This window comes from Leptodactylus fuscus, chromosome 3 (genome assembly GCF_031893055.1).
Source record: "Leptodactylus fuscus isolate aLepFus1 chromosome 3, aLepFus1.hap2, whole genome shotgun sequence".
Lineage (NCBI taxonomy): Eukaryota > Metazoa > Chordata > Amphibia > Anura > Leptodactylidae > Leptodactylus > Leptodactylus fuscus.
The window spans coordinates 76,462,367-76,477,124 of NC_134267.1; the positions used below are offsets into that span (position 1 = coordinate 76,462,367).

The 14,758-nt window shown below is 40.1% G+C and overlaps 1 protein-coding gene across 1 annotated transcript in view; it reads left to right on the plus strand.

The window, feature by feature from the left end:
* The window catches only part of CAPN9 (calpain 9), a 96,779-nt gene that overhangs the window by 33,910 nt on the left and 48,111 nt on the right, over positions 1-14,758 (plus strand). Inside the window, exons 2-5 of the mRNA XM_075267773.1 lie at positions 7,432-7,501; positions 8,803-8,921; positions 12,088-12,221; positions 13,972-14,140. Coding sequence (XP_075123874.1) covers positions 7,432-7,501; positions 8,803-8,921; positions 12,088-12,221; positions 13,972-14,140 — 492 coding nt within the window. The remainder of the gene's footprint in view (positions 1-7,431; positions 7,502-8,802; positions 8,922-12,087; positions 12,222-13,971; positions 14,141-14,758) is intronic.

The following is a 14,758-nucleotide window of genomic DNA, read 5'->3' on the forward strand; positions in this document are numbered from 1 at the left end:
ATGGACCTTTTCTGAAAGGATTCACTCCAGTGCTTATTTACCAATTCAAAAACTTGTATACTTCAAGCTTTATAGGAAAAATTATAACTTTTTTTTTACTGATTCTCAGAGAGCATTATGTGAAAGGGGAGGGAAATAGGAGACAGCCACATTTTACTGTACAGTATTTTTACTCCATCATAGACATACATTTGTGGCCGTTTCCAGACACATTTGTTTACTTTGTTCATGTACATGTTCATGCACTCCTACATATGGTAACTGAGCACTGATGCTCCATCTGAACAGAACATCACTACTTTTACTGTTATTGGTACGGGACAGTATGTTGTAGGGAGGCAGGGACATCATAGTTATTTATGATGCTAGGAGTCCCAGTCCCGTCATGAAGTTCAGATTGGTAAATCACGGTGAACACAAGGACCGAGTTTCACACAAGACTGTGTATATATTGTTTGTTGTTTTAAGCCTCCCTAGAAGTTAAAAAAAAGGAAGTAGAAAGCTCCTTTAAGTTATGATCAAAATATATGCCCAAGCTTTAATACAGATCTAAAAAGTGAGGACTTGGCTCTGATCTTTCATGATACAATAATATAGTAATGGGAAAGTCTACAAATAACTCTCCTATGGCTTTCTTTTGCAAAATGCAACAATTCATATAGATTTAAATAGGGACCCTATAAATACATATGTAAGGCCATCCTATTGGCAGTGCACACTTTGTTACCGTTAAACTTGATATCTGTGTAGAATATTCATTTTCTTACCATTCGTGTAGCTGCTGTTTTGTTGATTTATACATTTTTAACTATAAAAAGCCGTTTTTTTTAAACTTAGTTTTTCACTGTCATTACCCAGCCTCAGGGTATGGACACCCATGACTGAAAAGCTGCAGCACTACTGCCTGAAATATTATGCAGAATATTTGTTCACAATTTCCTTCAGTACATGCAGCAGATTGTACATAGCAAGGGGCAAAATTAACAATGAAAATCCCCAGCAGATACATCATACAACTATCCAGGCAGCAGGAATACTTTATTGGGATCAGTCACAGCATTTATTGATAAATTAACTAATCCAAGCCAGTATATGGAAATACATATAAGCTTTACAATAACCTTTGCAAACATAACACCAATGCAAAACCATCATCTGAGCACTGGCCATGTTTCCCTCCAACAGAGAAGAAAACTAAGGAGAGATGGGGTTGTCCAGAAATGCGGTTTCCAAGAGACCATTTAGGGTCCATTCACACGGAGGCAAATGGTGAGAAATTTTGGTGTGGAATTTTCCACGCTGGAAAAAAAGCCTCCTATTGATTTATTTTTTGAACTGTAATTTTTATTGAAAATTTTTACAATGAATAAAATACAACAATAAAGAAAGGCATAAAACATAATAACAACTAACAGATCATATGGAATTCAAGAGTCTAGAGATGCATACAAAACACAAAATTTGGGCGTGGGGAGGGAAGGGAGGGGAAGAGGAGAAAGTCAGAGACCATTTAAGATACAGTAGGCGTCCCAGGGTGACCACACAGCCCGAAAAGCATCAACAGTATGGTTGAGCGAGGCCGTCAGATTTTCCATGCTATGGACATCCTTTACTCGAGCAATAAGATCCGCACAGGATGGGGGAGAGGATTTCCTCTAGCGGAGGACAATAAGTGTCTTCGCAGCAGTACAATTGAGTGGGTGGGAGGTTGAGGAGATATGTAAGAGGATCCAAGGGGACCCCACAGATAAAGAGTGTCCATAAGGGACTTAACCTCTGACCAAAAGGGGCGGATCCCTGGGCATTCCCAAAAGACGTAATATAAGGTACCCACCCCTGCCCCGCATCTTCAACACTGGAGAGGAATGTTAGGATTTAGAGAAGGAAGCAAGGCAGGGATATGGTACTGCATGAGCAGTTTATATTGGGTCTCCCGGAACATAACACAGATGGAAGACTTGGCCGCTCGAGACGAGATAATTTGCTATTGGTTCAGTGAGATCTGCCAGTTCAACGCTCCAGACCACTTTTCCATATATTTATGTAAAATGGGGCCCTTTCTCTCAGACACTGAGAGGAATCCATAAATGCTAGAGTTAAGGCCAGATGTGGAGGTGTCCACTCAACAGAGTCTTTCAAAAGCAGATGGTGGGGACACCATCAGGGAGCCAAATTGGGTAAACATAAAGTGAGCAATTTACTGGTAGTGCAACCATTCCAAGGCAGGTAAGTGCAGATCGGATACAAAATACTCAAAGGGTCTGAGCTCCAACGTCAGTGGATCAATCAGGTCAGCAATCCGGAAAAGACCCAACCTACTCCAAGGACGAACCATAGCAGATGTAAGTCCCTCCGGGAGAAGGGGATTATACAGAAAGGAAATCATGGAACAACACTGGGAGGCCAAGGGGAAAATTTTAGAGCAGGTGAGCCAGATAGCCCTCGTGAAGTGTATGGGACCTAGAAGCTGGGCGGTAGGAAGGTGGGAGAGGTGGGACCACAGGAGTGCATTAGGGTGGATCGTAGCTAGCCAAAGTTTTTCTATCTTGACCCATTTTGTATAAGCCTGAGGAGCAGACCAAAATGGCAGGCAGCGCAGGTGAGCGGCCCAGTAGTAGTGCAAAACATGCGGAACCACCAGCACCCTTTCACCTTTACCACAAAGCATCACCGATTGAGGAATGTAGTGTCGCTTGCCGTCCAGATAAACTTAGAAATGGATTTTTGAAGAGAGCACAGTTCCGAGTGAGGGACAGCCACAGGAAGCGTCTCAAAATAGTAGAGTAGCTTTGGGAGGAGGGACATTTTGACCGCATTAATGAGACCAATAAGTGAAATAGGAAAAGGGCTCCACTTATCTAAGAGGGCTCTCAATTCGCCAAATAATCTAGGATAATTAACCGAGTAGAGAGAAGCATAGGAAGGGGAAAGCTGGATCCCTAAGTACCTGAGAGAGTTAGGGATTGAAAGTCAAAGTTGGAGCGAAGCAGTTGTAGGTCAGTGGAAGGGATATTTATTGGAAGGTCTTCCGTTTTTGTAGTATTAACTTTGTAACCCGAGTAATCTCCATAAGTCTTAAGGACTTGGAGAAGGTTGGGGAGGGAAATGTGTGGATTGTTAAGTGTCAGTAGAACGTCGTCCGCAAACAGGCTAATTTTAAAAGGTTTATCTCTAACTAACACCCCTGAAATATCAGGATTGGAGCGAATTTGGGCTGCTAGGGGCTCAATGCATAAAGCAAAAATAAGAGGGGATAAAGGGCAACCTTGACGGGTCCCATTGCGGATAGGAAACGGGGTTGAAACCGAGTTAGGGAGTTTCACCGCTGTGGAGGGGCAAGAGTAGAGCCGCTCAATCGCAGTGAGAAAAGCCCCAGAAAAGCCAAAGCTGCAGAGAGTGGCTCTCATAAATGACCAGTCCAAGTGGTCGAAGGCCTTCTCTGCGTCAAGGCTTAAAAGAAGGGGGGGGGGAGGTAGCAGATCGGTTGGCTACCTCAATCAGATCCACCATCCTCCTGGTGTTGTCTCCCCCCTGATGACAAGGGATGAAGCCTTCCTGGTCCTTGTGGATAGTGCAGGGAGCCAAGCGCTAAGCCTATTGGCTAAGATCTTGGTAAAAAGTTTCAGATCAGTATTCAGTAATGCTACAGTACGGTAATTGGAGCATTCTTGGTGGTCCTTACGGGGTTTAGGGACTAGGGCAATATGGGTATGGAGCATGGCTCTCATTGATTTCAATGAGTTTTGCTAGCTTTTTTTTCCCACTAGTGGAATTTTCTCACGATTTTCCTCTGTGTGAATGGACCCTATGAATGGACCCTTACACAGTTGTACTCTGAAATCCCTGCTCTACAGGGTTCAGCCCCTTCTCCTCAGCACCTGGTAATATCTGGGGATTTTCAGTCTTCTACCTTTGGGGCTTAACCTAACTAAACTCCCTGCAGTGTAATGCCCAAATGCTGTACACCCACGGGCCTCGAAAAAGTCTTTTTTTACATGTCAATGTTAAAACCAGGAGTGGAGACTAAACAGAGGTGAGGTATAATAGAAAGATTTGCAACAATGTTGTGTTCTACCTACTCCTGGTTTTGGCACACAATCACTGATAAATTACTAACCAAAACAAATATGTCCTTACCTCACCATGCTACAGATATTAAATGAACACCAGAGGTTGGTTTTTGCTGCAAGGACTGTAAAACATCGTTTTCTTTATTTATTTACAACAAAAAATAAAAAATTCAAGCGTGTTTCAAAAAACACTTAAATTCTGCTCTGTGTGATCCATACCTCAATCCATAAAGATTTAATATAAAATTAATCAACAAAAAATTTACTTATTTAGGTGACCAAAAATAATTCTAAAGATAAAGTTCATCTAAGATAATTTGCTATCTACCCTTTCGCAGAGAATTTTCCAAAACACTGTAAAATACCCATAATTGGATACACATTTGCGCTGAAGTCTCTGTTGTAATCCATTTTCTGTTTCAAAATCATGGACACCTGATGGATCCCATTAAAGTCAATGGAACCTTCCAGACACCCTGTGTTACTGCTATTTTGCTGATCTGCCCCTCCATTGTTCGGGTCCCCCAACAGACACTAATGTTGGGGAGCAAGAGCTAGTGTGAATCTAGCATAAAATTGCTTTTCCGTATATCCTCCACTGCAGGAGCAATCACAACAGGGAGCTGTGTGGGCAATACTGCAAAGCTTCCTTAGGCTAAGGCCCCATATAGCGGGCTGCAGCAAAAAAAAATGTGGATAATTGACTTGCTGCAATTTCCAAAAGCGCAATGGTTTTTGGAAATTGCCGCATTTCGAGTGTGTATATTTTTCTGCCATGGGTGGATTGGATTCACGCGAGACCTATCCACTTTGCAGGGACTGTAAAACACCACAGTGCATTTACACCACGTGGGACCCTGGCCCTACAAGCATTTTACAGGCTGCTTTTTCAGAGCCTCATACATGGTCCTATTTACTTTACCTTTTATGCTGCCATTCATGACAATATTATAGAGAATTTTACAGTATTTGTGCTTTTGGCTGCAAGTGCGGTTCTATACAAAGTAAAATTGCTTACAGGTTTCTTAATTGGGAGTTTGATTACTAAATTATGTAATGTTAATATTTCATCATGCGATTATCTCACAAAAAAAAACAGTTTTTCACTTCTAAAATATGTCAGTCGTGTTGTAGGAGGCCAGACCTGTCATTATAGTAATGTTAATAGAATATGTAGCATTGCTTTACCTTTCACTGTTTTAAGATGTATCAGATTATCTGCATATTTACCTTTAAGGCACTTCACCCAAGATATATCATAAAAGCAAACAAAAGTACAAAAGTGTAAATTCTTACACACCCAAACCCTAAACATATAAAATTTACTTTGTAAAACACACACAGACTAGTTGAAAGGTAACTCACTGAAGAAGGAGCTTCAAAATAAAAAGATAGCTAAACTCTAAAGCCTCATTCTCTTGTGGTATATTGAATGTATTCCCAATCTCCAGTGGAAACTGTAGGCATCCAGAATTTCATTCTATAAGGATTATTCTTGCCTTCTAAAGTCACAGCATTGTGTGCAGGCTTACTTTATAAGCAACTTTCAGAATTATTGCTGCTACTGAAATGAAGAAGCTGAAGTGCTGATTTAGGGCTGAATGTTATACAAATGCAAGTTTATGTAACGAAAAAACCGTATCTGAGATTAATCAGCAATAATACAATCAAGTGAAAAATAACAAACTAAGGGCTCGTTCACATCTGCGTTCATGGGTCCTTATTGCAGGTTTCCGTTTCCTGCATAAAACAGATGCAGGAGACGGAAGCCTGCAGGAGACGGAAGCCTGCAGGAGACTTTCTCACCCATTCATTTGAATGAGTGAGAAAGCTGTCCGGCCGTGCGCGGCAGTGAGCGTTTTGCGCTCTCCGCCGCGAAACCGGGTTTTATAATCCGGACACAGAGTCGGACATGCAGTACTCTGTGTCCGGATAAAAAAAAATCCGGTTTCGCGGCGGAGAGCCTAAAACGCTCACCGCCGCGCACGGCCGGACCCGGTCTATGGTTTCCGTCTTCTGCCATGCAGAAGACGGAAACCATAGAACGGAGACCCCAGACGCAGGTGTGAACCCAGCGTAACCATACAAAATGTTAACTGCCAAATACAATGTAGTTTATGCCAACCTATATAGTAAAAAAGTGTACATAACATTTTAGTACAGTATGCATAAGAGGCAGAATGTATATAAGTGGTAAAGAGGTGTAATAAGTTACCTTAAAGAATCTAAGCCACGGCAATATCATGAGCCTTGCCAGTCATGTGACCAAGTGCACATGTGCTCTAACTCGTATAAAGCCAAAATCTGTATCTAGAATTTGTAACGTTCTGACGAGCCAATATATTCATATCTATACAGATAAAACCAAAGTGAAGCAGCATGAGGTATATGAAATAATGTGGGGACATGTTAGGACTTTTATTTATAGCGGTCACACATAGTAATAAGGTCCATTGACTAGGGTTTTACGTTTTATAGAGGACTAAACATAAAAGCTGAATCCTTGATCATGTGGGCAATCTTCGTGTTTGAAAATGTCATGGTAGGGATCCCACAGCATTGATGTTTCAGGGTGTTAAGGGAATACTTCCATCCTGGAGAAGAGGAAATTTGGATAAGAAAATATTCCTGAATTTAAAAGAGATAAAAAATTGAAGCCACTGGGTCTTAATGGTGCTATTTCTTCCACCTGCTCCATTTATGCTATATTATACTTTTAGAAATCATGTTTGCCTTGTTTTGTATCAGTTATGTTTTGCCATGGATATTTATTTCATACAGTATTCATCATGTTCATCATAACTTTAGAATTTTTCTGTCGACCTAGCTACATGAGGGCTTATTCTTTGCTAGATGAGTTGTACTTTAATTTGCCACCATCTTGGTGTACATATAATGTTTTGATTAGCTTTTATTGATGTTTCTTGGGGGTCCATGGGAAATGACACACAATTCTGTCATAATTTTTTGCATTTTGTTTTTACGGCATTCACTCTGCATTAAAAATGACACGATAACTTTGTCCAGCAGGTCATTACAATAACGGTGATACCAGATTTAGCAGCAGCAGTCAGACCCCCACCAATCTCAATTGATTATCATGTGCTTAGGAGCATTAAGGGGTCCATAATGTGTCTCTTCTCAATATGAAGAGACTAATACTATATACAATACATTATAACATTGTGGTACAGATTTTTGCACTGGGCGCCCAAGATCTTGTATATTACATCTCTGATCCTAAGTATAGGTCACCAATTTTGCAGGAGGACTTTAAGAAATTAAAGTTGTGCTGTGATTGGTTGATATTTCCTGTTGCATATGAAATATTTTGACATGTTTGTTTTGGGATTTTTTACAGGAAATTGTTAAAGATCCTGAGTTTATTTTAGGTGGTGCTTCAAGAACAGATGTCTGTCAAGGAGACCTTGGTAAGATTTTCACTTACTTTACAGTCATTTGAAGTGAAACGTTACTTTGTCACATTCAGTGCTGGGTCCAGCAGGGCATTCAATTCTAAGATAAGCTGACAATACACATTAGATTTTAGACTGCTATCGCTAGTCTGAAGTGAATTGTGGTTGGTTGGTTGTACAGCCAACCATCCCAAACCACAAACCTTTCAATGAGTATTCTTCTAACCCAGACACTTGGAGAATTAACAGATGAAAGTTGTGTTTTGCTGAAAAGAGGAATGACACACACGTTGACAAATACATGGCAATAATGCAAATATCTCCTACATACAACAGATCACAGAAGACATCTAGCAAAAATATCCAACACAATAGATTTTGGTTCTGACAAACTCTAGTTGATGGTTGCTTATATGGGACAGGTTTATTATGAAACATGGATTAATTACAGGCTATTTCTCATGACCGACAGCCTGGTAAACTGTACAGAGATATAGCCCATAATTAGTGTTCCATTTACTTAATAGTGCAAGCATTGGGTTAGGTTCACATCTGCACCAGCTCTACCAGACAGCTTAAACAGCAGTTACCTGCTAGTAAGGAATACACCAAAATGGACTATGCTGGCAATTTCAGTCAAGCATTGGGTGAACAAAAACCGCAAACATTCAAGCACAACAGCCAGCTCCAAAAAAACAAACAAACAAAAAAAACAATTGGCCAAAAATATTTAGTGTTTGGCATGATCAGATACTTTTGGCATATTAGCAGCTACAGGCGGATTCACACCTGCGCTCGGTCTTCGCTTTCAAGTTCCATCTTCTGCAGACAGGAGACTGAAACCTGGCAGACAGTGTCCGCCCGTGAGCGCCTGTGAGCGTTTTTTGGTCTCCGCGGCGAAACTGTTTTTTTTTTAAACCGGACACAATGTCCTGCATGTCCGACTTTGTGTCCGGTTAAAAAAAAAAAAACTGTTTCGCCACACGACCCTAAAACACTCACGGGCACTCACTTTGCAAACCCATTCAAATGAATGGCTTTGAAAAGTGACTGCCGGTTTCCGTCTCCTATCCAGTTTCTCTGGCAGAAGATGGAAACCTGAAAGCGGAGACCGGGGCGCAGATGTGAACGGGCCCTAACTTGCACAGACTCACTGGTCTAAGGAATTCTTACATGTTTGTCTTGGGTACTCTTGAACTAAAGTCAAAGAAAATTTTCAGTCTGTTTAGATTTTTTTTTCTGTGTAATATTTTATGTGTGATTTATAAGAATAACTTACTCTAAAAAAAAGTATTCAACCCTGATTTTCTGTATAGGTGACTGCTGGCTTTTGGCTGCCATTGCTTCTCTTACTCTCAATGAAAAGGTTCTTCATAGGGTGGTTCCACCTGATCAGTCATTTGGCGCTGGGTATGCTGGCATTTTTCATTTCCAGGTAATATTGTATACATCACAATATCGTGTTTATGTTTATGTTACAATGCTGGTTGTAGGAATTGTACTAGTTAATACAAATTTTAGAACTATTTCACTTTCTTAGTATAGTAGCACATAAAATGTTATATTTCATATGTCACTGTACTTCCTAAACAGCAGATAATAGCAGGATGTTAGTGATTGTCTACAGTACATAGTAATGTTATGCTAGTCCAATCCCAGCCAAACTAAGAAATGTATACTACTAGAGATGAGCGAACAGTAAAATGTTCGATATTCGATATTCGTTTCGAGTAGCCCCTCAATATTCGACTACTCGAATCGAATATCGAACCCTATTATAGTCTATGGGGGGGAAAATGCTTGTTTCAGGGGTAGGCAACATTTGATCAAATTATACTTACCAAGTCCACAAGTGAGGGTCGGGCTGGATCCTCCGAGAAGTCTTCTCCGTGCAGCGTCCCCGCGGCATCTTCCGGCTCTGAATTCACTCTGCCAGGCATCGGGCCTGGGCAGAGCCACCTGCGCATGTCCACACTACAAGCGGGCATGCGCAGTCGGCTCTGCCCAGGCCCGATGCCTGGCAGAGTGAATTCCGAGCCAGAAGACGCTATGGGGAAGCTGCACGGAGAGGACTTCTAAAGGTAGGAGAAGAACCAGTGTTGATTGGCCGACTGTATAGCATTCGGCCATTCAATGCTGGTTCTGCATCAAACTTTTCCATTCGAATAGCGAGTGGTACTCGATCGAGTACGAGTATTTTGAATACCATAGTATTCAATCGAATACCTACTCGATCGAATACTACTCGCTCATCTCTATATACTACAGCATTAGCTACATCTTCTAAAATATTTCCTTTGTTGATATGGCAAAGTAATAGCGTAAATGGTGACTACAGTGGAACCCAGTCGAAGGACCACATGCAATACAATACTTCTCGTTGTGCTGTGTTAAGAATGGACGCCTTCTGTGCTCCCCATGCTTATTTTTATCTTATGGTATTACTTTCAATAACAGAAGGAAAATAGCAATCTTAAAGTTATAGTTCCTTTTAATGGCTAAGAGGGAGTTCACACTACCATCATTAACATCCGTTGCTGTCTTTCCTCATGGGATGACCGCAATGGACATTAAATTATCACAGAGAATGCTCACAGACTGATTCTGTGTCTGTTCCCATTGACACTAATGTAATCAACATGACAGACGCTATCTTTTTTACTCTGCACCAAAAATTTATTAAAAAAAATAATTTTGTCACTTGGACACAAACCGAACTAAAGTATAGTAGCACTCTATAAATTCAAGCTTAATACAGAAAGAACGTGCCACTGGCAGTATATGCATGAGAAATAAATGGCGTAATTTGCATCACACAACTGTGACTTGGACACAAACTGAATCTAACAGAATTGTATATCAGCAGCACTGAAGCAACAGTCACAGCAATGGCTGCCTAAGAGCCTGCCTAAGGATTCATTCACACGGAGTAAACGCGCACACATTTTGGCACAATACACGTGTAAAGAATACATATGTAAAAATAAGACTCCCATTGATTTCAATGACATTTTTTACACGTGTAAAAAAAAATGCGCCAAAAAATGTGACGTGTTTTTGGACGTGTTTTTTACATGTGTAAAAAAAATGTAATTGAAGTCAATGGGAGTCTTATTTTTACAGGTGTATTCTTTACACGTGTATTGTGCCAAAATGAGTGCGCGTTTACTCAACTCTGACACTGACTGAGTCAGTCCCACTCCTCTCTCTCTCTCTGTCTCTCTAAAATCTCTATAATTTTGTTACATGTAAATATATATGTATATATTCTCAGTCTTCTCCTCATTATGAAAATTGTAGTGCTGGGCTGTTTCATAGTGGTTATAATTCATCCAATAATTCATCAGTGAACTCACACCGATAGTCCCTCATGATTGTCTGAGGGCCACCTGCAAGGCATTATGGTCCATCTGTGTTGAGTTCATGTGACCCTCCCCTAGTTCTGAGCTTAAAATGGTGGCCTTCATTTTCCGAAGCTCTTCTATAATCCTCCATTAGAAGTTCCCTCAGTTGCATCAGGTTTGCTGAAATCTGAATCCTGCCAAATTAATTTACTTATCTCTATAGGTCATAATGGGAAGGTCCAAAAAACCCTTAAGGCTAAGGCCCCACATTGCGGAAAGGCAGCTTTTTTTGTTCACTATAATCTACATGTAAATACTTTTTTCTGTATTTATTTTATTATTACTGTATTTTACTTACATGACACTTTACGAAACCTGACATTGTTATTTGGCATCTGTCCAGTATGGTACTTCATAATCAGTTTATTTGCAGCACTGTATGTACAGTCTTCGAAGGTAAATGGCATGCACTATCATATGGTTTTCTATATGTTTAATAGAGGTCAAGGAACAGTATTTGTATAGTATTCCACTTATTACAGTTTACCTCTACCATAAGACTAGGGCTACACAGAGACTTGTTACACGACCAAAAAACCACAACCACAATCACAACACATTAGGGGTCACAATGCAATATCATTCACTAACATTAATGAAAAAGTCTCAGTTTGACGCAGTGATCTTTGGTTACACAATGAGACCTGTGGTCAAAGTTGTGGTGTAGACCTAGACTAACTCAGCATTTCAACTGCTCTTAAGTACATAATTCTTTGTAATAATACTCACATTTTTACATTTTTGAAAAACTCTATATCGATGCAGTGTTTGCTCTCATCCGCTCCTCACACAACAGTCTCCAAGATTTCTCCCATGCATCCCCCCTACTCTGGAACTCCTTACCACAACACATAAGACTGACCCCCACAATCACAGGCTTCAAGAAGGCCCTGAAGACTCACCTATTCAGGAAGGCCTACAACCTCCAATAACACTATCACCGCACCACCATCTGAACAGTCTCCCCCCTCTTCTTCTGTCTCTATCCCTCTTCTCTCATAGTTTGTAAGCCCTCGCGGGCAGGGCCCTCTACCCCACCGTGCCAGTCAGTCACTGTTAGTATTATATCTACCTGTATATTCTGTGTACTGTATGTAACCCCCAAATGTAAAGCACCATGGAATTAATGGTACTATATAAATAAACAATAATAATAATAATAATAATAATAAAATCTCTCCCAATGTTTTATTCTAGTTTTGGCAACATAATGAGTGGATTGATGTTGTGATTGATGATAGACTACCGACCTTCAAAAATCGTTTGGTATTCCTTCACTCGGCTGATCTCAATGAGTTTTGGAGTGCGCTATTGGAAAAAGCTTATGCTAAGTGAGTTTACAATATTCAGAAATTTATAGGGAAAGGTATAATCATTTTCTATGACTTAATATAATCAAAGAAATAAACATTATTGTTACATCCAAAAGAAAGATTCAATTTAACTACTGAAGGTTTTGCCATGTTATGGTAAATAGAACACAAAGGGTGAGGAATACCCTGACAGCCAATGGATGCTTATTTAACCATACCCCTTATATTGTGCTGCCCATATAGTTAACCTTCAACACCCTAATAGTATGGCACAGAGCTGTAGCAGGCACAGGAGCGGTGCCTGTTATGTCACTTTCAGGTTTTGGCTGCATTATACAGCCAGGATAGGGACTAGTCCAAAGTATTATACTACTTAGCTCATCCAGAGCTGACTATGCTGTATAATAGGGAATTGAATGACTAACTTTTAAAAAGTTATTCCAGTTCCTTTTTATTAATGACCTATCTTCAGCGTAAGTCACCAATAAAAGACCAGTGTGATCTGAGACCCCATATATCAGGTGTTTGATGAGGTTGTGGTTCTTTTGCAAGCACTATGACACCTTCTCTGTGTACATTGCATGCCCTCTCATTTCATAGGTCAAAACTGGAAAACGTATCGGCCAGAAAGAAATCTCTGTCACACAATCACATTCAATAAAAAATATAAATTTATTGGTAATTCAAATTCAAACCAAAGTAAATAGTACAGCAGGGCTTAGATGTAAAAAAAAAAAGCCCAAAAGAACAAAAAAAAGACCCGCTTATGACACTATTAATCACCACTGTGTATAAGTACTACATATTTGCCCATGAGATTCTGTTTTTTCTTTAGTGTCTTGTTCTTTTGGCTTTTTTACATCTAAGTCCTGCTGTACTATCTACTTTGGTTTGAATTTGGATTACCAATAAATTTATATTTTTTATAGAATGTGATTGTGTGACAGAGATTTCTTTCTGGCCGATACTTTTTCCAGTTTTGTCCTTCTATATAGCTGGGTCAGTTTCTTTATTTGAGAGCTATTTATTTTTGGTCTGTCTCTATTTCATAGGTGACCTTATCCGATGTAATTACAGCCTCTCCCATTCACTTCTATGGGATGAAGCTATAATTACATTGCACAGCAGCTATGCATTAGGCAGTGTTTGATGTAAACAGAGAAAGAGTCACAGTGCTGGTGTGAGCACCAAGAACCCCTTTAGGATAAGGCCTCACGGGACGTCCCACAGAAAAATAGTGCCGCGGGAAAAACCATGGTGGCAACACATTGCAGTTCTTCCAACAGCACTTTAGACAGAAAGTTTTGGAGTTTTCCTCCACAATCTTTAATAATGTATAGTGGGGTGAAAAATCTGTAAAAGAAAAAGATGTTCTGGAAAAGGGAGCTCTTCTCCAAGGGATTTTTTTATTCTCCATACATATGGCACAAACATGACTCTATTTATATGATGACTACACAAACTTGCCCATTCATTGTCCAGTGGTACCCAGTAACGTATTCTATTGACATCGTTCTGGACGTATTTGGTGCATACCGGGGTGGAACACTTTAAATGTAGGCCTAGAAGGTATAAACAAAACCTTAAAGGTTTGTGCACTCTGTGAGTCTTTGTATACAGAATATCTTCACTTTTTTTTTTTTCTTCCTACCAAGGCTTACTCTCAAGCTACTCTACGAACACCCATGTACACCCCTTTACTAGCATATATAACAATCCATTGAGAAAAGCGAAGATCACCAATTATGTCACATGCATTCTGTTCTAGGGTCAATGGTACTTATGAAGCATTAAAAGGTGGCAGTACCATAGAAGCCATGGAAGATTTCACTGGGGGAGTATCTGAAGTTTATGAAAACAAAAATCCCCCCCAAAACTATTTCGAAATAATGGATAAAGCTTTGAAAAGAGGATCAATGTTAGGCTGTTTTATTGATGTAAGTAGATTTTTTTGTATTTATTCTTAAATTAAAAAAAAAAAAAAACACTTTCATGATAGGATGATATATATTTATGTAAGTAGTCAACACTTATATTTTCCAGTTAAAGAGAACCTATTGACCTATTACTTGTTTTCTGTTACAAGTAACTACTGAATGTAACTTCAGCTGCTTTCTGTTTTTGGCACAAACTCATTCCAAGATATGCCAGAATTAAGAATCCTCTGGTGGTCTTAGCGAATGCCCCCCATTATTCTGATTCCATGTTTGACCAATGTGGTATATTAAATGAACTAATATAATCTACCTTATTTTTCGGACTATGAGGGTGTGTCTTATAGTCCGAATGTGGGAAGCCACGCTTCTGCCACCACTGGTTTTCTGCAGCTGCAGGAGCGTGGCAATACTGCAGGCCCTGTTCCGGCGGCTAACACACTCCCCAGCATCCGCCGTTCTATTATAGCGGATGCCGGGTCTGGAGCGAATGCCTGCGATCTCTGATCAGAGATCGCAGGCATCAAAGTCCCCCCCCCCCCATCAAATTCCGAAGCGTATGCCTGCAATCAGAGATCGCAGGCACAAGCTCCGACAACTCCGCTGTAAAAATTACAGCGG